General features: G+C 41.9%; 1 protein-coding gene and 1 long non-coding RNA gene across 5 annotated transcripts; one reads left to right on the top strand and one right to left on the bottom strand.

Moving 5' to 3' along the window:
• The first annotated feature begins 297 nt into the window (after nucleotides 1-297).
• On the top strand, nucleotides 298-4,559 carry LOC149975262 (uncharacterized). Of its 2 annotated transcripts, XR_016489040.1 has the most exons (4): nucleotides 298-429; nucleotides 1,925-2,034; nucleotides 4,166-4,280; nucleotides 4,514-4,559. It is a non-coding gene; the product is annotated as an uncharacterized LOC149975262 (long non-coding RNA). The 2 variants fall into 2 exon arrangements; XR_016489039.1 differs by lacking the exon at nucleotides 4,514-4,559 and having other exon boundaries at nucleotides 4,166-4,300.
• Nucleotides 4,560-4,692: 133 nt separating this feature from the next.
• LOC110498125 (snake venom 5'-nucleotidase) lies at nucleotides 4,693-15,851 on the bottom strand. 3 transcript variants are annotated; one of them, XM_021574721.3, is made up of 9 exons: nucleotides 15,458-15,851; nucleotides 14,901-15,123; nucleotides 14,580-14,768; nucleotides 13,215-13,412; nucleotides 12,469-12,623; nucleotides 12,202-12,310; nucleotides 11,802-11,951; nucleotides 11,331-11,531; nucleotides 4,693-6,913 (listed from the first exon to the last, which is right to left on the bottom strand). In XM_021574721.3, exons 1-9 carry the CDS (start codon nucleotides 15,797-15,799, stop codon nucleotides 6,747-6,749), a joined length of 1,734 nt encoding a protein of 577 aa, XP_021430396.1. In that variant the 5' UTR covers nucleotides 15,800-15,851; the 3' UTR covers nucleotides 4,693-6,746. The 3 variants fall into 3 exon arrangements, with proteins under 3 accessions (XP_021430396.1, XP_090067626.1, XP_090067627.1); XM_090211500.1 differs by having other exon boundaries at nucleotides 4,693-11,212; nucleotides 15,458-15,846; XM_090211501.1 differs by having other exon boundaries at nucleotides 14,997-15,123; nucleotides 15,458-15,846.
• Nucleotides 15,852-21,363: the final 5,512 nt, after the last annotated feature.

Here is a 21,363-nt window from a genome sequence, read left to right as displayed (position 1 = left end):
TGGAGCAGCACAGCAAGGTGGACTGGGGACAGCAAGGAGTCATCAGGCCAGGTATTCCTGAGGCATGGTCTTAGGGCTCAGGTCCTCCAAGAGATAAAAAGAGAGAGAGAATTAGAGAGCAAACTTAAATGCACACAGGACACCGGATAAGACAGGAGAAATACTACAGATATAACAGACTGACCCTAGCCCCCCGACACAAACTACTGCAGCATAAATGCTGGAGGCTGAGACAGGAGGGGTCGGGAGACACTGTGGCCCCATCCGAAGATACCCCTGAACAGGGCCAAGCGGGCAGGTGGTGAAGCTGCAGACCGTACGCTGCCTGTACGAGGCCTACGAGCACTTCCTGTTCCTGCTGGACAACGTCTTCACCCCCATGTTCTGCCACAACGACGAGGTCAGGACACACACCCTAGCACCACACAGGTAATTCAAATAATCAAAGCTTGATGAGGAGTTGGTTATTTGAATCAGTTGTGTAGTGCTACGGCAAAAACTAAAACGTGCAGCCTGTTCTAGCCCACCACCATGGAGGGAGCCATGTTGCCCTCCTACGCCCTGGTGGAGGCAGAGGACGACATGGTAGGTTGTACAGTGTGTGGCCCCTGGGTGGCAGTGGGGATCCAGGATTAGTTACGAAGGCACACAGTCAATTTTGTGAATCAAGATCTGTTCTGTACAACGTATGTTGATTTACTGGCCTATACATTTGCTTATTCAATACCATGATTTGTTTCTTTCTTTGTACAAAGGTGAATGGGGAAAATATTCAGAAATATCCATTCAAAGGAGCTCTGAGACTAACTCCTTTCAAGATCATTAGTGAACTTACAAAGTTGTCAAAGTTACTTGTTTTGCTGTTATTCATTTCAAGCAGGATTATCATTTAAGGGTATCTGCTAAGAAAATATGTAATGTTGTGTGATCAAATGTGTGATTCACTGGCAGAGACCACTGCCCTCTGACTATTTCATCCTCATAATTCCCACAGCATTGCTCAGCAGACTTGAACCTCAGTATATTGCTCTTATTATTCTTCTCCCAGAGTCTTCCGTAGCTGATGCGCTAGATATTTCCCATTCTAGCTGTATTTTACCCCTACTAGAGCTGTTGTCAGTGAATACATATCCTATTTTAGATCCTGTACTAGTTTATTACAGTACTTCCTGTATATGTCACTCAATCACAGTGGTCCTTTGCAATGTGTTTCCCCTTTAACCTTGCTGCAGTTCTGTGCCGTTCCACACAAGCCTGTGCCTGTATTCACAATAGTGTTGGAGTAGGCATGCTGATATAGGATCAGATTGTAATGATTGCGATTAACTAGAGAGGGGGAACCTGATCCTAGATCAGCACTCCTACTCTGAGATCCTTTGTGAATTCAAAGCAAGCAATGGTTTATTATAACATTGTTTTTTAATGTGTTCTGGTACCAAGAAGTTCCAGGAGTACATCCAGGTAGTCATTATGGAGTAAACAAGCTCTGGGGTGAAGTGTCCCTTAGGTACAGATCTAGGATCAACTTCCGCTCCCCAACCATAACCTTAACCATTAGTGAGGAAAATGATCAGCTGATCAGCTTCTAGGGGCAACTTCACACTGCACCAGTAAAACAAAATAGATCATTCTTCAGAAATAGCTTTGTGGTCTGTCACCATATGAATACCTACCAGCTTATGTAGTGGCTGCCGTAAGTGTAGAGGTTAGAGAGGTGGATTAGTAACCAAAAGGTCGATGGCTCAAATCCCAGGGCTGGTGTGGTCAAAATCTACCACTGAACCCCAAATATAGGCTTACTGTGGTTTACCCTGCACTGTTTCCAGTCTCTCAAGTTCCATTGTTCTAAATTAATAACAAAGTGCTATTCTGTCAGCCCTCTATGAATCTGTAAACAAAGTGAATATTGTTGGCTATCTTCCAGAAACTGCTCCAGGACCCAGAGCTGAGCAACAGTCAGCTGCTGGCAGACTTCCCATCTCCTCACATTCTGGACTCAGTTCGTGGACAAGATGCTGCCTGATGTCAATCTAGGTATGCAACACTGGCCAAGTAGCCTGGTCCCAGATCTGTTTGTGCGGTCTTGTGCGGTTCTATGTTAATAGCATCTCTCACAACCTGCTCTCCTGTTGAACTCCTTTGACCATAAACTCAGTGCCTAGACAACTGATAAAATAAGTACATCATGCTTTTTCGACTTTGGTGGGGAAAGAATGCTGTTGGGGCATCATGGTAAAATAATTCCCGGTACAGGCGGGCCGGTGGCACCTTAATTGGGGAGGACGGGCTCATAGTAATGGCTGGAACGGAAGAAATGGAATGTTATCAAACACATGGCTTCCATGCGTTCGATTCCATTCCAGCCATTATTATGAGCCGTCCTCCCATCAGCAGCCTCCTGTAAATTCCTTTAATAGTCCTTTAAGAATGTAAGCCCAACATGCCTGTGGAATCTACCTATAACTCATGTCAGCTATGTTATTATAGTACGCCAGTTTAAATAAATAGGAAGAGCAGGGATCCAATGTCTCCAGTGTAACATAACAAATGTAACTGTTTTAGATCAAACTTTCTCAGTTCATGAGCTCCACCACCCCGTTCACAAAAATGGATGGCTCCTACAAACACGCACGACAGTGTCTAGGGTTTACCGAAAATGGTGCGACAAACAAAAACATCCAGTCAACGGCAGTCCTGTGCGCGAAAACAGCTAGTTGATGAGAGAGGTCGAAGGAGAATGGCAAGAATTGTGCAAGCTAACAGTTGGGCCACAAACAGATAAATAATGGCGCAGAACAGCATCTTGGAACGCACAACTCATCAATCTTTGTCACATGGGCTATTGCAGCAGACGACCAACAATGGACAATTGAGGAGCGGAATTTTTTGTTGTCTAACATGACAGTGAGTTCAGTTTGAGCGGCCTGCGCAGTCCCCAGACCTCAACCCAATAGAGCATTTTTGGGATGAAATGGAATGGGCTTTTTGCAGCATGAATGTAACATTGTCCAATCTGCAGCAACTGCGTGATGTCAGCATGGACCAACATCCCTGTGGAACGTTTCCGACATCTTGTAGAATGCTCCAAAGAATTCAGGCTGTTCTGGAGGCAAAGGGGGGTCCGACCCGGTACTAGATGGGTGAACCTAATAAACTGGCCGGTAACGTATAAGGAATCTCCTCTGTGTTTTTTCCATCTCAGAAAGGCCAGTATTTGGAGCCATTCCGCCAGTCCTTTGTGAATTACCCAAGCCCCAAACCCAGCCTGCCAGAGCTGACCATCCTCAGTCCCATGTCAGAGAATGACAGGAAGGTGGTCACACACACCACAGCTGGATCTAAATAGTATTTGTTTACTTTCTGTTTTTTTTAGGTTGGACTTTGCACTTTTCCATTGGTTCCATTAAACTGGGGAAGTTAAATCAAATGCACGCAACATATTTGAAAGGGAAACTAATACTTTTCCGACCTGTGTCTGGCACACAGACTCCCACACGCCTTTTTTTATTTATTTTTATTTCACCTTTATTTAACCAGGTCGGCCAGTTGAGAACAAGTTCTCATTTACAACTGCGACCTGGCCAAGATAAAGCAAAGCAGTGCGACACAAACAACAACACAGAGTTACACATGGAATAAACAAACATACAGTCAATAACACAATAGGAAAAAAATCTATATACAGTGTGTGCAAATGAGGTAAGATTATGGAGGTAAGGCAATAAATAGGTCGTAGTGGCGAAGTAATTGCAATTAAACACTGGAGTGATAGATGTGCAGAAGATGAATGTGCAAGTAGAGATTCTGGGGTGCAAAGGAGCAAAATAAATAAATAACAATAACAATATGGGGATGAGGTAGTTGGATGGGCTATTTACAGATGCGCTATGTGCAGTGATCTGTGAGCTGCTCTGACAGCTGATGCTTAAAGTTAGTGAGGGAGATATGAGTCTCCAGCTTCAGTGATTTTTGCTATTCGTTCCAGTCATTGGCAGCAGAGAACTGCCTACCTCAGCTGACAAGTGTTTTTAGTTAGGAGAGACATTTGATCGCCCAGCCAAATGAGAAACGATCCTAGAAATGCATTGCCATTGCTGGAAGTTTTATTTCATGTTGTAATCTTCTCCACTGCATTTTAAAGTGATGTTTGTTTTGAACTCCCTAGCTCTTCAATGACCTGTTCAAGAACAATGCCAACCGATCGGAGAGAGCAGAGAAGAAACACAACCAGAACTACTTCATGAAGATGATCACTGTGGAAGGGGTCTACTTTATGTACAGTATGTGAAAAGTTAGATGCACAAATATTATACACCCCTAGTAAGTATGGCACCCAGGGTATTCAGTGCAGTACACTGCACAACATAGTTTACCACAATTCATCAACAACTTTTAAGGGCTGTTTGACTGTACTGTATGATTTAAACAGAAGTAAACACATTTCAGTTCAGTGATGAAAAGACCAGATTAGGATGTGTCAGAGTTTGTATTCATTTGCGTCTATTTTCCTCAGTTGACTGGACCTGGTTCTATTAGAACTGTTTCCTGAACTGAACAAGGTAAATTGATGAGTTATGTTATGATTATTTCAATGTAACTTCTTGAAAGTGAGGCACCTGCATGTCTGCTAGGAGACTCTAGTAGCTGTGTTGGAACATGTCATTTGATTCACACAACTTTTCCAGACAATACTTTTCAATGTTTAATTCACTTTATTGAAATGCTGATGTATGGCTCTACTGACTGATAAAGCAGAACATTCATCCTATAATCATTCCATCATTGTTAATACAAACACAAATGTGTAGTGGGTCCACACTCAAAAATGTGTCACCTAAAGCTTACTTCATTATTCAATGTTTTTAATTATTTTCACTGCATCAGCATACAGATGTTTGGGCTTTACAGCCTTCAGTGTTAATACATACATTGTACATGTGGATTTGATGTGGGGGGTTTTTACAACCAGCAGCAGGGACAGCAGGAGGCTGCTTCTAACATGGCTCCATGGACGTGGCAAGAGGATTGTCTGGCTTTAGTCTCTGCTTCATCTGCTGCATGTTGTTGGAATAAACTGTATATACAGCACTTAAACCACTCATACCGCTGCACTTGTGATCATTTTTACTGATTCATAAAACAATAATACTGAAAAGGGGTTGTGACTAAACATGATTGTGATAATAAAATAAAAACGTCTGAAGACTCATTAATCAAACTTGGTCGCTGCTTTTGTAAACCTCCCCATATCGTTTCTTGTCTGGCCTTGTCACACCCTGATCTGGTTCACATGTCCTTGTGATTGTCTCCACCCCCTCCAGGTGTCGCTTATTATCCCCGGTGTATATATCCCTGTGTTTCCTGTCTCTCTGTGCCAGTTCCTCTTGTTTGCCAAGTCAACCAGCGGTTTTCCAAGCTCCTATTTTTCCCAGTCTCTGTTTGTTTCTAGTCCTCCTGGTTTCGACCCTTGCCTGTACTGACTCCGAACCCGCCTGCCTGACCACTCTGCTTGTTCTGACCAACAGCCTTCCTATCCCCTTGTGCTGTTTTGGACTCGATCTGGTTTCTGACCTCTGCCTGGCCTGGCATTGAGACTGCCTATCGCCTGGTACTGTTTGGACTCTGACCTGGGTTATGAACTCTCGCCTGTCCCCGACCTGCCTTTGCCTACTCCCTTTGTTATAATAAATATCGGAGCTTTACCATCTGCCTCCTGTGTCTGCATTTGGGTCTCGCCTTGTGCCCTTATAGGCCTATAATTATCATGAAGTAAACATGCGCATGTTCAGAGCCATGACTCATTTTAGTCTGCACTCTGCCGCTGTCATTGGCAGCTTGCAGTCCTGCCTTTCCGGAAAGACTTGGAAATAGTGATGTTTTAATGCCATGGGTTTTTCCATGATATTATTTGGCTTGCCTTAGAGCTAAATGGTGAGAATTCTTTAGATTCCTTCATCGGAACTGTCATCACTTCAGTGGAAACACAACACCTCCCCCGAACACACAGGACAGTCAGAGTTACTGTACAGTGCATTCAGAAAGTATTCATACCAATTGACTTAATCTATTTAATTCATTTTAAATTCAGGCTGGAACGCAACGAAATGTGGAAGAAGTCAAGGGGTATGAATACTTTCTGAAGGCACTCTGCTGCATATCCTGCATGCAAAATACACATCTGACATGCACCAGCTCTTCATCTACTAAATCTTTAAGAGGTCTGAGAGTATCAAAAGGTTTTAACCTAAAATATTTTGCTTTCATTAACTTTCACAAATATGTCAATCAATACGGCTAAATTACAACAACAATAAAATACAAATATACATGACTCTATAAAAGTGACAAAACAAAAAAAAACATTGGCAGTTTTCGTGTCACTTGCCTGTATGTACCTGCATATTTATTTTACCTTTATTTAACTAGGCAAGTCAGTTAGGAACAAATTGTTATTTTCAATGATGGCCTAGGAACAGCAGAATGACAGATTTGTACCTTGTCAGCTCGGGAGTTTGAACTTGCAACCTTTCGGTTACTAGTCCAACGCTCTAACCACTAGGCTACCCTGCCGCCCCCACTAGGCTACCCTGCATTACTATATACTGTAGTAATGCAAATATAAATACATTATTTCTTGAAATAGTATAATACTCTTTCTCATAAACAGCAGCCATTTTAGAAAAATTGAAATATGTGACACATCACCACAGAAACCTGCCATATTGTGATCTTCTGGAAATAATCTCTCATAAACTTGTGGACAGGGCCCACATCAGGCCTAGCAGTAACAAAGTCAGACAGTTGGCCCCAGCCGCCACGGATGAGTTTCTGAACTTGATGCGGCCCTCCACAGTTGGGTACACCCTCTTCATCTCCTTGATGTAGTTGGCGAAAACCGAGATGTCCAGATCACCTATAGGCGATAGTATAGAAAATATGAGTTTAATCCTCTGTTGCTATAGCAGGGTTATAGATTCTTTATTTATTTTTTTACATGTACTATGGTATTCACTCACTGTATGGCTTGAGGTAAGGCATCAAGGTTGCCACAACCAATATTAGTTAAAACCATGTTGGTTAACAAGATCATTTGAACCCTCTGTGAATATGTTTACTGCATTGTAATGGCATATTTTTTAAGCCTGTATGACATGCAATACGCAATAAGCACAGTCAACAAGTATTTTAAGCCTGTACTCATGAAGTAATAATGGGTGCTTACGAGTTCATATAACTAGGATACTTTTTTCACAGATATTTTCTGGAAGTTGAAGGCCTTTTATTTAATCTTCTCTGTAATGTAATGTCATATACAGTGTTACAGCAGCAGAGTCAATGCCTTCATCTGTGCAGTGTTTTAGCTTTTAGAGGACAAATAGAGTATTTTTACATGTACGAAAAATGTTTAAAGAAAGGTTGTTTAGATTGTACGTACAGTAATATGCTTCTGTAAAAGATTTACTTTGGGTCTGGGAAACATTTCTGAAGTGTTTAACAGGCCCAGAGTTCACAAAATGCTAATTCATGGTAACACCTGTTGTTACTCTTGAGTGACACTCACTGGTCGGACATACACCAGACCATGTATGTGAACATTTTCTAATATAACACTGAATGATAACTAATTCTAACGTAACACTGAATGGCAACCAATTCTAATGTAACACTGAATGTAACTTTAAAGGTTGCTTGTTGGTCATCAGGAAAACGACTTAGTTAGCTGTATCCCAGTGAGCACAAGATGCTGATAATATGTATTTTCAACTAAATCAACATCTTTTGCTCATAGGGATGTTGCTAGTCAAATCGAGGAGGATGACACCATGGTCTCCTAAACTAGTGTTTTGTCATAACCTTGACACAGATGCTCACCAGATGAGCCAGCCACGTCCAACGGCCCATTAAATTGAGGTTACTACAACTCAAAGGTATTTTCAGAAAACAGAGAACATTGATTTCTCATTTGAGACTTTTCATTTGGATATTTGTCCTCCAGAAAAGTTACGTTATGAGCCTATTTGTAATTTATAATGAGGCACAGGGGTTATTTATTCCTATTTTTCATTCAATTTCACTACCAACCAGGCTTCAGTACATACAGTGCATTTGGCAAGTATTCAGACCCCTTGACTTTTTCCACATTTTGTTACGATACAGCCTTTTTCTAAAATGGATTAACTTGTCTTTACCCCCTCATCAATCTACACACAATACCCCATAATGACAAAGCAAAAACAGATTTGTAGGAATTTTTGCACATTTCTAAAAAAGAAAAACTGAAATATCAGATTTACATAAGTATTCAGACCCTTTACTCAGTACCTTTTTGAAGCACCTTTGGCAGCGATTACAGCCTTGATTATTCTTGAGTATGATCTACAAGCTTGGCAAACCTGTATTTGGGGAGTTTCTCCCATTATTCTCTGTAGATCCTCTCAAGCTCTGTCAGATTGGATGGGGAGTGTCGCTGCACAGCTATTTTCAGGTCTCTCCAGAAATGTTTGATTGGGTTCAAGTCCGAGCTCTGGCTGGGCCACTCAAGGACATTCAGAGACTTGTCCCAAAGCTGATCCTGCGTTGTCTTGGCTGTGTTCTAAAGGTCGTTGTCCTGTTGGAAGGTGAACCTTTGCCCCAGTCTGAGGTCCTGAGCACACTGGAGCAGGTTTTCATCAAGGATCTCGCTGTACTCTGCTCCGTTTAATCTGTCCCTCGATCCTGACTAGTTTCCCAGTCCCTGCTGCTGAAAAACATCCCCACAGCATGATGTTGCCACCACCATGCTTCACCGTAAGTATGGTGCCAGGTTTCCTCCAGACGTGACGCTTGGCATTCAGGCCAAAGAGTTCAATCTTGTTTTCATCAGACCAGAGAATTTTGTTACTCAAGGCCTGAGAGTCCTTTAGGTGCCTTTTGGCAAACTACAAGCAGTCTGTCATGTGCCTTTTACTGAGGAGTGGCTTCCGTCTGGCCACTCTACCATAAAGGCCTGATTGGTGGAATGCTGCAGAGATGGTTGTCCTTCTGGAAGGTTATCCCATCTCCACAGAGGGACTCTGTAGCTCTGTCAGAGTGATCATCAGGTTCTTGGTCACCTCCTTGGCCAAGGCCCTTCTCCCCCGATTGCTCAGTTTGGCCAGGCGGCCAGCTCTAGGAAGAGTCTTGGTGGTTCCAAACTTCTTCCATTTAAGAATGATGGAGGCTACTTGGTTCTTGGGGACCTTCAATGCTGCAGAAATGTTTTGGTATCCTTCCTTTGGTATCTGTGCCTCGACACAATCCTGTCTCGGAACTCTACAGACAATTCCTTCGACCTCATGGCTTGGTTTTTGCTCTGATATGCACTGTCAACTGTGGGACCTTATATAGATAGGTGTGTGCCTTTCCAAATCATGTCCAATCAATTGAATTTACCACAGGTGGACTCCAATCAAGTTGTAGAAACATCTCAAGGATGATCAACGGAAACAGGATGCATCTGAGCTCAATTTCAAGTCTCACAGCAAACAGTCTGAATTTACTATGTAAATAAGGTATTTCTATTTGAGTTTTTTGCAACATTTTCTAAAACCTTTTTTTGCTTTGTCATGATGGGGTATTATGTGTAGATTAATGAGAAAAAAATGATTGAATCCATTTTAGAGTAAGGCTGTAACATAGCAAATGTGGAAGAAGTCAAGGGGTCTGAATACTTTCCAAATTAACTTTGTACAATTTTGTTTCTCGGGTATGTTCAGTGAGGTGAATTGTAATGATTAGAGGTCACATAATTTAAGCAATAAGGCACACCAGGAAGTGCTGCGCCATGAATACAGTCACAGGTAAATGGCGTTGTTAGGTTCCCACAAGAAGATATAGTCCAGACAAAAATCTGGTTGTTAGTTCTTTTGGGCATGTTGCTACGTAATTAAATTGAGGAGTTTAGCACAACAGCCACAGGCTTCATCATTGACGATGTCCTCATTGATGATGTCATCCTCACAGTGAATATAAGAACGTATCCTAACCAATCCACATCGATGGGGCTATTGTCGAGCGGGTCGAAAGCTTTAAGTTCCTTGGCATCCACATCACTAAGGACTTAACATGGTCCACACACACCCGCACAGTTGTGAAGAGAGCACGGCAGTGCCTCTTCCCCCCCAGGAGACTGAAAAGATTCGGCATGGGCCCATAGATTCTCAAAACGTTCTACAGCTTTACCATCAAGAGCACCTTGACTGGCTGCATCACCGCTTGGTATGGCAATTGCACCGCCGTTGATCGCAAAGCGCTACAGAGGGTGGTGCGGACAGCCCAGTACATCACTGGGGCCGAGCCCCCCTACATCCTGGACCTCTATATCAGGCCGTGTCAGAGGAAGGCCTGAAAAATTGCCAAAGACTCCAGCCACCCAAGCAATAGACTGTTCACTCTGCTACAGTTCGGAAAACGGTAACTATAAAACGGTAACTATATATACACACCATATACACACATTCACCAGACTTTATACACACCATATAAACACTCACTAGACTATATTATAGATCCACATTGATCTGGTACTGGTAATACCTGTATATAGCTCCACATTGATCTGGTACTGGTAATACCTGTATTTTGCTCCATATTGATCTGGTACTGGTAATACCTGTATATAGCTCCACATTGATCTGGTACTGGTAATACCTGTATATATCTCCACATTGATCTGGTATTGGTAATACCTGTATTTTGCTCCACATTGATCTGGTACTGGTAATACCTGTATATAGCTCCACATTGATTTGGTACTGGTAATACCTGTATATAGCACCACATTGATCTGGTACTGGTAATACCTGGATATAGCTCCACTTTGATCTGGTACTGGTAATACCTGTATATAGCTCCATATTGATCTGGTACTGGTAATACCTGTATATAGCTCCATATTGATCTGGTACTGGTAATACCTGTATATAGCTCCACATTGATCTGGTACTGGTAATACCTGTATATAGCTCCACATTGATCTGGTACTGGTACTGCTGTACCAAAATAAATGCTAGTCTGGAAGCAAAGGGAAATAATGTGCGAGTTGAGATAAATACAAGAGATGTTTCGACAGCCACATGAACATGATATTCTTATGAGGCGCAGTGATCATTTTCAGATGGAACTGTTAGTGGCCATAGTGGGCCTGTGTCCACCAATACAGCATGGTTTGGAACGCTGCTTGTCCAGTCAGCATCTAGGATCCAAACAAACAGTTTTATAATTCCCTATCCTCCATGAGAGACGGTCATTTCAATGTGAAAGTTCTGTATCTTTGCACCTTCAAACCATCGCACCCTGCCCAATGGACTCACCAGTGTCATGTTTCAGTTTCTCCTCCTTAATCATGGTAAAACCATCTCCTCCGTCTGCGATGTAGGATGGTAGGACCAGCTTGTACAGCCTGTCTGGGTCCAGAGATTCGTATCTGGGCACACGGCACTGAGAGCAGCGGAGGCTCAAGGACGTCACACGGTCCCCCACCGACCGTGACAGGTCGTATTCCACATGGATTCCTGGGAAGTTGAAACAGCCAGAAAGGGATTCAGTATCAATCTTTACATTTGGTGGCAGCAGTGGGATCCAAAAATACAACCTGTTGGTCAATACACTGTATACAAAAAGTACAGGAAGGAATTAAGTCAAATCTATAAAGATCACAGTGAGTGTATTACAGAAGTGCTGTTTCATTCAAAGGAATGTAAAATAGAACTATAATGTACAGTATATCCTCCAATTATATTTTTAAACCACAGTGCCCAAAATAATCACTTATTGACTGGTACCTGAAACTTGAAGAAATTCTCCTCTGCTGCTCCCGTATCTTCGGACAGAGTTTTCAAATGCCTTTTTCAAGGTTGATCCCTTCAACTGCACCAGATCAAAAGTGCCCCCAAATGGTAAGACTGATATAACTTCCTCCATGGTGATGGTGCCTTGAGAAAGCAATGTAGAATAAATGTATGGTGTCCATAATATGGACAGCCTTACTCTGTAGAAGTTTATTAGGACAGCCTCACACTGTAGAAGTGAGGACCTTCATTTCTGAAGTCATGAATGGCATCACTGTAAAGTGGCTAATTTTTCCATTTTAAAATGACTGTTTAGTTAGTAATATAAGGATTCTTAAATTAGTTGGCAGAACTTTCAAAACACTTTATGAACCAATTATGAGTTATGACACACCATTTTTGTGACTTTCATCTATTCCTGTCCTTATGCCTCCACTGTTCAGGATGCATAAACTGACGTGATTCCACTGGATCTCATCTGCATACTTGATATTGTGATGAATCTAGAAGAGCCAGTGGAAACACAATGGTCACACACTTCAGTATAGGGGAAAGCCCTCAATCTGGGGCAAGTCCACCTGTAATGGACAGAACACTGACATACTTCCACCTGGGCTGAGAATGATATTCCGCATGGTGAAAGCGTCTGCCACATACTCACCATTGCGTCACAGATGAGGTTCCCCAGGTTGCACTCTCGGAACCGGCACTCATTGAAGGTTCCATTGAGATACACCAGGGTTTTCCCCACGTACTGAGACGAGTACTGGGCCAAGTTCTTCTTCCACTCGTCAACATCAGCAAGGATACCTGGATCTGAGAGACAGAGACAGGAGTCATGTTGTTTAGTGTAAAAACATGGCTTTGAATGAATGTTCAACAAAAGAAAGAGGAAAGCAATGACTGCAGTTAGGCCTCGATTCAATCAGATCGAGCGTTAACCTGCGTTGTCCGACATCCGCATAGTGGATGTTTTGGCAGTGGCAGGAGATAACTAACTGCGTAACTGCGGTATGAGCTGATAGGAAGGGAGTGTAAAAAAAAATAATACTCCCTATTATCTCTACTGTGTTAAAAGTTCAAAACCTCAATAGAAGGTGTAGGCTCAAGCGATGATATAAATATGTCAAATCGATGTGTAGACAATAGTACATCACGCATTTGAGTGTTCAAACTTGTAATGCGGCTGCATAGGATTTCTCTGATATAAAGTCGCATGTGGTTTTGTTGCATCCAATAGCAGTGTCCGCGATAAGTTAACACAATGATCTTCTTCTGGTTTGACAGCTATCACGCAGTTCCACCTCAGACACCGCCAAAACAACCACTGTGTTGGCTAGTGCATATTGATGTCTATTGTTATCAGTCAGATCCAGATAGTCAGTCACAACTCTTCCAGTAGTTTACCCTGGGCTATGCTGCTGTCCAGCAGGATGGGGTTTCCATTCGCCTTCAGCACGTTCCCAGATTTATCGAAGACCAACTTGAGGTATCCCAGGTACTTCCCAAAGGCAAAAGCCTGTACCACAGGGACATCTCTCCCGTCCTCAGACCTCACCGTGAAGGGGTAGGGACCCGCCGGCACCTCTGAAGATGGGACACTCCCTACAATGACAAACAGGCCTGTTATCTATCTTCCTCCCACTTGACTATTTCACATTTGAACTTTATCATTGTGTCTTAACATTGACCTGCTACATTGACACTTAACAGTGTGTGCTTCATTCAAATTATGCCAATATCTCAATTTGGTTTGTAACATACACTGCCATTCAAAAGTTTGGGGTCACTTAGAAATGTCCTTGTTTTTGAAAGAAAAGCAATTTTTTTGTCCATTAAAATAACATCAAATTGATCAGAAATACAGTGTAGACATGGTTAATGTTGTAAATGACTATTGTAGCTGGAAACAGCTGATTTTTAGTGGAATATCTACGTAGGCGTACAGAGGCCCATTAACAGCAACCATCACTCCTGTGTTCCAACAGCACGTTGTGTTAGCTAATCCAAGTTTATTATTTTAAACAACAGTCTCAACATCAACAGTGAAGAGGCGACTCCGGGATGCTGGCCTTCTAGGCAGAGTTCCTCTGTCCAGTGTCTGTGTTATTTTGCCTATCTTTTATTTTTATTGACCAGTCTGAGATATGGCTTTTTCTTTGCAACTCTGTCTGGAAGGCCAGCATCCCAGAGTCGCTTCTTCACTGTTGACGTTGAGACTGGTGTTTTGCGGGTACTATTTAATGAAGCTGCCAGTTGAGGACTTGTGAGGCGTCTGTTTCTTAAAATAGACACTCTAATGTACTTGTCCTCTTGCTCAGTTGTGCAGTTGGGTCCTCCCATTCCTCTTTCTATTCTGGTTACAGCCGGTTGGAACACAGGAATGGTGGTTGCTGATCATGGGCCTCGGTATGCCTATGTAGATATTCCATAGAAAGTCAGCCGTTTCCAGCTACAATAGTCATTTACAACATTAACAATAAATACACTATATTTCTGATCAATTTGATGTTATTTTAATGGACAACAAATGTGCTTTTCTTATAAAAACAAGGACTAAGTGACCCCAAACTTTTGAACGGTAGTGTATTTCCTTGCTGAACAAGAAACTCCCAAAATGTGACTGATATGATAAAACCCAAGAGGATACTTGTGAAAGCTGACATAGTGGACATTGACCCTGTTTACACATCCACATAGTTCAACTTTCTTTTATGATCTAGAGCTGTAATCACAGAGCTATGACAATGTAACATCTGAATAATTGGGCACCGGTGTAGAGGAAAGTGTTGGTGTGTCCGCCGATGACCAGGTCCACGCCTTTCACTCGCTTGGCGATGTCTATATCCACGTCAAATCCAGAGTGACCAAGGGCGATGATCTTATTGTAACCAAGAGTGATCAGTTTATCCACCTGGACCTGCAAGGCTTTGATCTCATCCTCAAAGATCAGGTGTGGACCTGGAGTGTACACAATAGAAAAGTTTAAGGTGAGTCACACAACTGAGTGACTTGACCTGAAATTCCTCGAATAAGCTAGTGATTAAGCGAGCAACCCATCAAATGATCCATCAACCAAACCCTCTATTTTACCTGGTAAGGATAAGACTGGAGTTTCCACTGAGGTGTAACCTACCACAGCCACTATTTCAGAGCCCATCGTGAATGTTGTGTAGGGTTGATAGTAACCATTGATAGTTGGGGCGAGTGTTGCATCTGCCTTGATGTTGGCACTGAGAACAGTGAAGTTCACCTTCTGCAGAAAAGGGCGGAGCAGGCCCTCCACTCCATTGTCAAACTCATGGTTTCCAAATGCCTGAAAGCCAGGGAAAGATAAATGTTACATGTCTCACTACATGATTATGTGAATTATTATATCAGATCATGCTCTTTGTCTCTCTCTCTCTCTCTGTGTGTGTGTGTGTGTGTGTGTGTGTGTGTGTGTGTGTGTGTGTGTGTGTGTGTGTGTGTGTGTGTGTGTGTGTGAGTGTGTGTGTGTGTGTGTGTGTGTGTGTGTGTGTGTGTGTGTGTGTGTGTGTGTGTATGTATGTACTTGTGCGTGTGTGTGAGAGATACTGAGAAAGATAAAGTGTGATAAAATGTACTATACCTAATTCACAATTTCATCAAGGTTGATGGAAATGGCTTACCATCGCATCATATCCAAGCTTGTTCATGAAATACGCAGCTTCCTCCCCTTTGTAGTAGTTGAACCAGACAGTACCCTGAAACTGATCGCCAGCATCCAGCAATAACACATTCCGTTCTTTGCTCCGGATGTCTGCTATTTTTGTGAACCTCCTGGCCACTCCGCCAAAACAAGGACTACCTGGGCTACATTTACCCGACTCTCTACTATTCTCCTCAATCCGAGCGTGAGCATCGTTGGTGTGTAGCAATGTAAGCTCGAAAGTTGACACACTTTCAAAATGCATGAAGAAAAAGAGCAAAGCCAAACGCATGCACGGAGGCAGAGTCCTCCACACATCCATTTCACTCACGTCAAAGCGTGTACTGTGCAATAGGCTCTGTGCCTAGACTCCAGTTCCAAATTAAACTAATTTAGTAGGCGTGTACATGGGTAGTTAAGTGTTAACACATGTTTAAATACTTGGCTCCTCGGATGTTGTTGCCGTGGTCGTCTGTCCCTATAATTTTCTCCACAAAGAACAATAGTAGGTTTAGTTGAGGAGCTAAGGCCACATGAATACCTATTCATGTTTTCCACACAGTGCCTCACTATAATACCATGTGGCTACGCTGGATTTATATGGCTAAATATATGCAAACATTTGTTCAGTTTTATTGGCAAAATCTTCAATGCATTCTGTTTTCAGTGTCAAGTAAAATGTACATTACACCAGTCTCAACATCAACAGTGAAGAGGTGACTCTGGGATGCTGGCCTTCTAGGCAGAGTTCCTCTGTCCAGTGTCTGTGTTATTTTGTCCATCTTAATCTTTTATTTTTATTGGCCAGTCTGAGATATGGCTTTTCCTTTGCAACGTTGTCTAGAAGGCCAGCATCCCGGAGTCGCCTCTTCACTGTTGACGTTGAGACTGGTGTTTTGCGGGTACTATTTAATGAAGCTGCCAGTTGAGGACTTGTGAAGAGTCTGTTTCTCAAACTAGACACTCTAATGTACGTGTCCTCTTGCTCAGTTGAGCACCGGGGCCTCCCACTCCTCTTTCTATTCTGGTTACAGCCTGTTCTGTGAAGGGAGTAGTACACAGCGTTGTACGAGATCTTCAGTTTCTTGGCAATTTCTCGCATGGAATAGCCTTCATTTTTCAGAACAAGAATAGACGGACAAGTTTCAGAAGAAAGATCTTTGTTTCTGGTCATTTTGAGCCTATAATCGAACCCACAAATGCTGATGCTCCAGATACTCAACTATTCTAAAGAAGGCCAGTTTTATTGCTTCTTTAATCAGAACAACAGTTTTCAGCTGTGCTAACATAATTGCATAAGTTTCCTAATGATCAATTAGCCTTTTAAAATGATAAACTTGGATTAGCTAACACAGCGTGCCATTGGAACAAGAGTGATGGTTGCTGATAATGGGTCTCTGTACGCCTATGTAGATATTCCATAAAAAAATCAGCCGTTTCCAGCTACAATAGTCATTTACAACATTAACATTGACTACACTGTATTTCTGATCAATTTTATGTTATTTTAATGGACAAAAAATGTGCTTTTCTTTCAAAAACAAGGACATTTCTAAATGACCGCAAACTTTTGAATGGCAGTGTATGCTATGATCCAGCATATCAGTGTCACAGGCTAGACATTAGCATTATGAGAAATGCTGCCCAGTAGCAAGGTCCAAAATACATGGACTCTTGGAGGTGTCATGAAACTCTTGGGGGTGTCCTGGAACTCTTGGAGGTGTTCTGAAAATAGGGTTGCTGTCAATTGTTGTAGGAAAGTACTACAAAGGTGATGTGTTACTCTATTTGTGAGGCTGTAAAAGTGATAGACCACATGAACTTCAGACCAGATAGATACCTCTATTCTACCCTTGCTTGATTGAACCTGCTAGGCTCAATTTACCTCCCCGACTAAAAACACTATGTAACAGTACCCTCTAGTGAATATTGAAGGTAAATTGAAGCCCACCGAAGCCTTTCATGAAGTACAACTCCCTTTCAAATATGTTTTCAGTGAAATCCTGATTCACGTCATCAATCACCATGCAATTTTCAGTTCCCTTTAATCTCTTTAGGGAGGCTCTCGTTATGGACTATATTTTGGAGGATTTCTGGCTATCATGTTGTATGCAGCAAAATATTTTTTTTGCCTTTGATTTATATCCCTTGTGTGTGATCTGTCACAACAACGCTGTGATACTTCAATGGGAAACCTGCACATTTACGATGAATTAGTTAAATGAACATTTGATTAAAGAGTAAAAAACATCAACATTAAGCTATTGCAAGTTTATCAAGGGGTGGCAAGGTCAATGCATAAAACAAAAGGTAGAAAAAGAGCTTTCAAGAAGAGCAAAAGATAATATAATTAATTAGACCAAAATAAATGACAAATTAATAGGAATATCTCACTGGTAGGTTTCAAACAAATGTGATGGGTGCAACATGAACGTTTGAAGAGTTTTTAAAGTCATATCAAAGTCTGTGCCGCTTTCATGGCTCACCACAAAATGAACTGGATGCAATCTTGGCATCTCCAGAGTTCACATCCTGAGAGATAAGGGACATACTTTTTACATTTAGTCTCTGGGGTTAGGTGGGGATCCCAAAGGAATGATGGCACACTGCCAGTTTATTCATCAAGTCCTTCATAGCAGTCTTCAAATGGTCCCATCAGTAACATTTTTAAGGCTTTCCTTGTGATCACAACTGATAGATACTTAAACACTTAAACTTGACCATCCGAACTGATGCCATTGCTTATAAAGTTGGAATGCATTTAAACAGTCACATCCTTATCATAAGAGTCAAAAATATACTGCATATGACATCTGTCATCACTTTATAGATGCCGTGGCTTGTTAGAAGTGAAGCGGAAATGTGATGTGAAGACTGCACGGCAGGTGGTGACACGTAACACTTCAAACACTCAAAGGTTCCACTGCAATACAACAGAGGAGCTGACAGAGATAAACAGAGAACTTCTCTATGATGAGATCACTGGGATTTCAATAAAATGACTTCCTTTACTTTTTTGTTTGTAGTGCTTAACAAAACGTATTATTGCCTTACAAAGGTGTGCACAGTCCCAAAGTGGGAAAACTACACCGAAGCCATAACTGTCAAACTGTAATGAAGAACTTGGTGGTCTGTAAATTCTTAGGCTTTACTTTATGTGTTCGCTCCCAGGTGCTGGTTAGCCGCCTCACCGCTCTACAACATAGCACCATCATCCTCACGCAACTGCCTGAAACAATTCACAATAAGATACCCACATAAACTATACAGAAGTTACCTAGCTATATAATTACAGGGAATATAACAAGGCACTGGAGAACATTGTACTATACAATTCCTAGCCTACATGTCCGAAATAAAACCAAGACTGTTCTCAGGGCAGGCCTGGTTGTAGCTAGATATGTTTGAGTCGTGTTGGGGACAATTGTCACGACTTCCGTCGAAGTTGGCTCCCCTGCCTGTTCGGGCGGTGCTCGGTGCTCGTCGTCACCGGCCTACTAGCCGCCACCGATCCCCTTTCCCCTTTCTGTTTGTTTTGTCTTATTAGTTGCACCTGTGTCTAATTGTGTTTACCTGATGTGCTTCCTTATTTAAGGCTAGTAAACACGCCCTTGTTTTGTGCGGGTTTGATTTTGTTGTTGTTGTTGTTGTTGTTGTCGTTGGGTGTGTTGGTGCTCCGGACCGTGTAATCTGTGTTTTGGGTTGGTCAGTATTTATCGCGCCCTGCTTTGGGCATTGTATTTTGGTGCCATATTAAAGTGCACTTTTCCCTTTGGAACTCTCTGCTCTCTGCGCCTGATTCTTACATCACACACCTGCCCTGAGAGCAGTCTGGGTATCCACCACAAGAGATTGGTGGCACTTTAATTGGGTAGGACAGGTTTGTGGTAACGACTGGAGAGGAAACATGCATTTCTGATGGACGCATAATGTCTTTGGCTAAATCAAGAATACTACTTAATAGGGAAAACAGGATGGCTGGAACTATAGAATGAGGAATTAGAATATGGGAGGAGCTACAGATCTCTAATGATGAGACACAATTTATTAATATGATTGACTACAAATTCTTCACAGCCTTTCATACACAAACAGAACTCCTTGCTGATTTGATAAGAAAATCTGACTAAATGGGAAGGATTGGCACCATCTACAAAACAAATGGCGTGAAAATAGGTTCCATAATTTTTTTTTTGCTATTGGTAAGTTGGTATATTGGTATGCCAACTTTTAATGTCCCTTTAAAATACACTTAAAGATGCACTATGCAAAAATTGATCTGCCATTTCCTGGTTGCAAAAATTCTAATAGTTTGCCTAATTTCAGTTTATGTGTCAAAACAAGAAAGTATAGTGTAGAGAATGATTGTAGCATCTAGACCGCTGTGAAATATTGTTTCCATAACTAAAAATATTGTATTTTCAACTGTTTGAAGCTGGCGAACAAAACTGAAAGCAAAAGACACAAAAACTCAACCTAAAAACATGAAGCATAGAAATAGCGCACATAGAACAGATCTACCGCTTCCTAGACTTGCTTTCCATGGGATTTTTTATGTGAATTTTGTCGGGTCGCCCAAAAAGTTATATATTGCAACTTTAAGGGTTCACTCTATATGGGTCAGAGTAGTATATGTTAACATCCCACTGACTATAATGTATTTGATATTACCCTCAACATAACCTCTCCTGAGTGGACATAATATGTGGTCTCTACATGATCACAGTGAGTATCTTAGTTTGATTAGAAAGGAAATCATGACCTCTCTGTAAGTCAGATCAAATATGGGAATGTGTGCTTCAAAAAGACAGATAATGGCATCACATTAAAAACTCCTTTCATGGTGAGTTGGCATATATCTTAGTTAAGGGCAAAAGGGAGCTAGAAAAGACAGGGAGAGAGGAATAGAGAAATGAGAAACTGAGAAATGGAAAGAGAGACAGACTAGCATACAAAGGCATAGAAACAGATAGAGACAGCGAAACATCACCTCCAACATCACCTCCACCATCACCATCTCCACCGCTATCACCACCAGCACCACCTCCAAAATCAAATTTCAAATCAAATGTATTTATATAGCCCTTCTTAGATGATACCAGCTGATATCTCAAAGTGCTGTACAGAAACCCAGCCTAAAACCCCAGACAGCAGACAATGCAAAAACGGAACATTGAGGAACACTGAAATTTACAGTTGATTTGTCAGAAGACAAACCATCCACAGAGACAAACTAATATCTTTCCGACAGATATGATCTAAACCAGGCCAGAACTTGTCTGTGTAGAGCATTTTGGGTTTCCAATCTCTCCAAAAGAATGTGGTGATCGATGGTATCAAAAGCAGCACTAAGGTCTAGGAGCACGAGGACAGATGTAGAGCCTCGGTCAGACGCCATTAAAAGGTAATTTACCACCTTCACAAGTGCAGTCTCACTGCTATGATGGGGTCTAAAACCAGACTGAAGCATTTCGTATGCATTATTTGTCTTCGGGAAGGCAGTGAGTTGCTGCACAACAGCTTTCTCTAAAATTTGAGAGAGGAATGGGTGATTCGATATAGGCCGATAGTTTTTTATATTTTCTGGGTCAAGGTTTGGCTTTTTCAAGAGAGGCTTTATTACTGCCACTTTTAGTGAGTTTGGTACACATCCGGTGGATAGAGAGCTGTTTATTATGTTCAACATAGGAGGGCCAAGCACAGGAAGCAGCTCTTTCAGTGGTTTAGTTGGAATAGGATCCAGTATGCAGCTTGAAGGTTTAGAGGCCATGATTATTTTCATCATTGTGTCAAGAGATATAGTACGAAAACACTTGAGTGTCTCCCTTGATCCTAGGTCCTGGCAGAGTTGTGCAGACTCAGGACAACTGAGCTTTGGAGGAATAT

The sequence above is a fragment of the Oncorhynchus mykiss genome, chromosome 19, assembly GCF_057628025.1.
Source record: "Oncorhynchus mykiss isolate SJ-2025 chromosome 19, ASM5762802v1, whole genome shotgun sequence".
Lineage (NCBI taxonomy): Eukaryota > Metazoa > Chordata > Actinopteri > Salmoniformes > Salmonidae > Oncorhynchus > Oncorhynchus mykiss.
Note: the sequence above shows the minus strand (reverse complement) of the source record. Positions and strands in the feature narration are given on the sequence as shown.

What these genes read in the sequence shown, in the direction of transcription:
- LOC110498125 (XM_021574721.3), bottom strand. Translation starts at nt 15,799, where the DNA reads ATGGATGTGTGGAGGACTCTGCCTCCGTGCATGCGTTTGGCTTTGCTC. An exon ending in ACCTCATCTGTGACGCAATG is followed by an intron (nt 12,311 to 12,468) that starts GTGAGTATGTGG and finishes TGGCTCTTCTAG; the next exon opens with ATTCATCACAATATCAAGTA. An exon ending in GAAACTGAAACATGACACTG is followed by an intron (nt 6,914 to 11,330) that starts GTGAGTCCATTG and finishes TATCGCCTATAG; the next exon opens with GTGATCTGGACATCTCGGTT.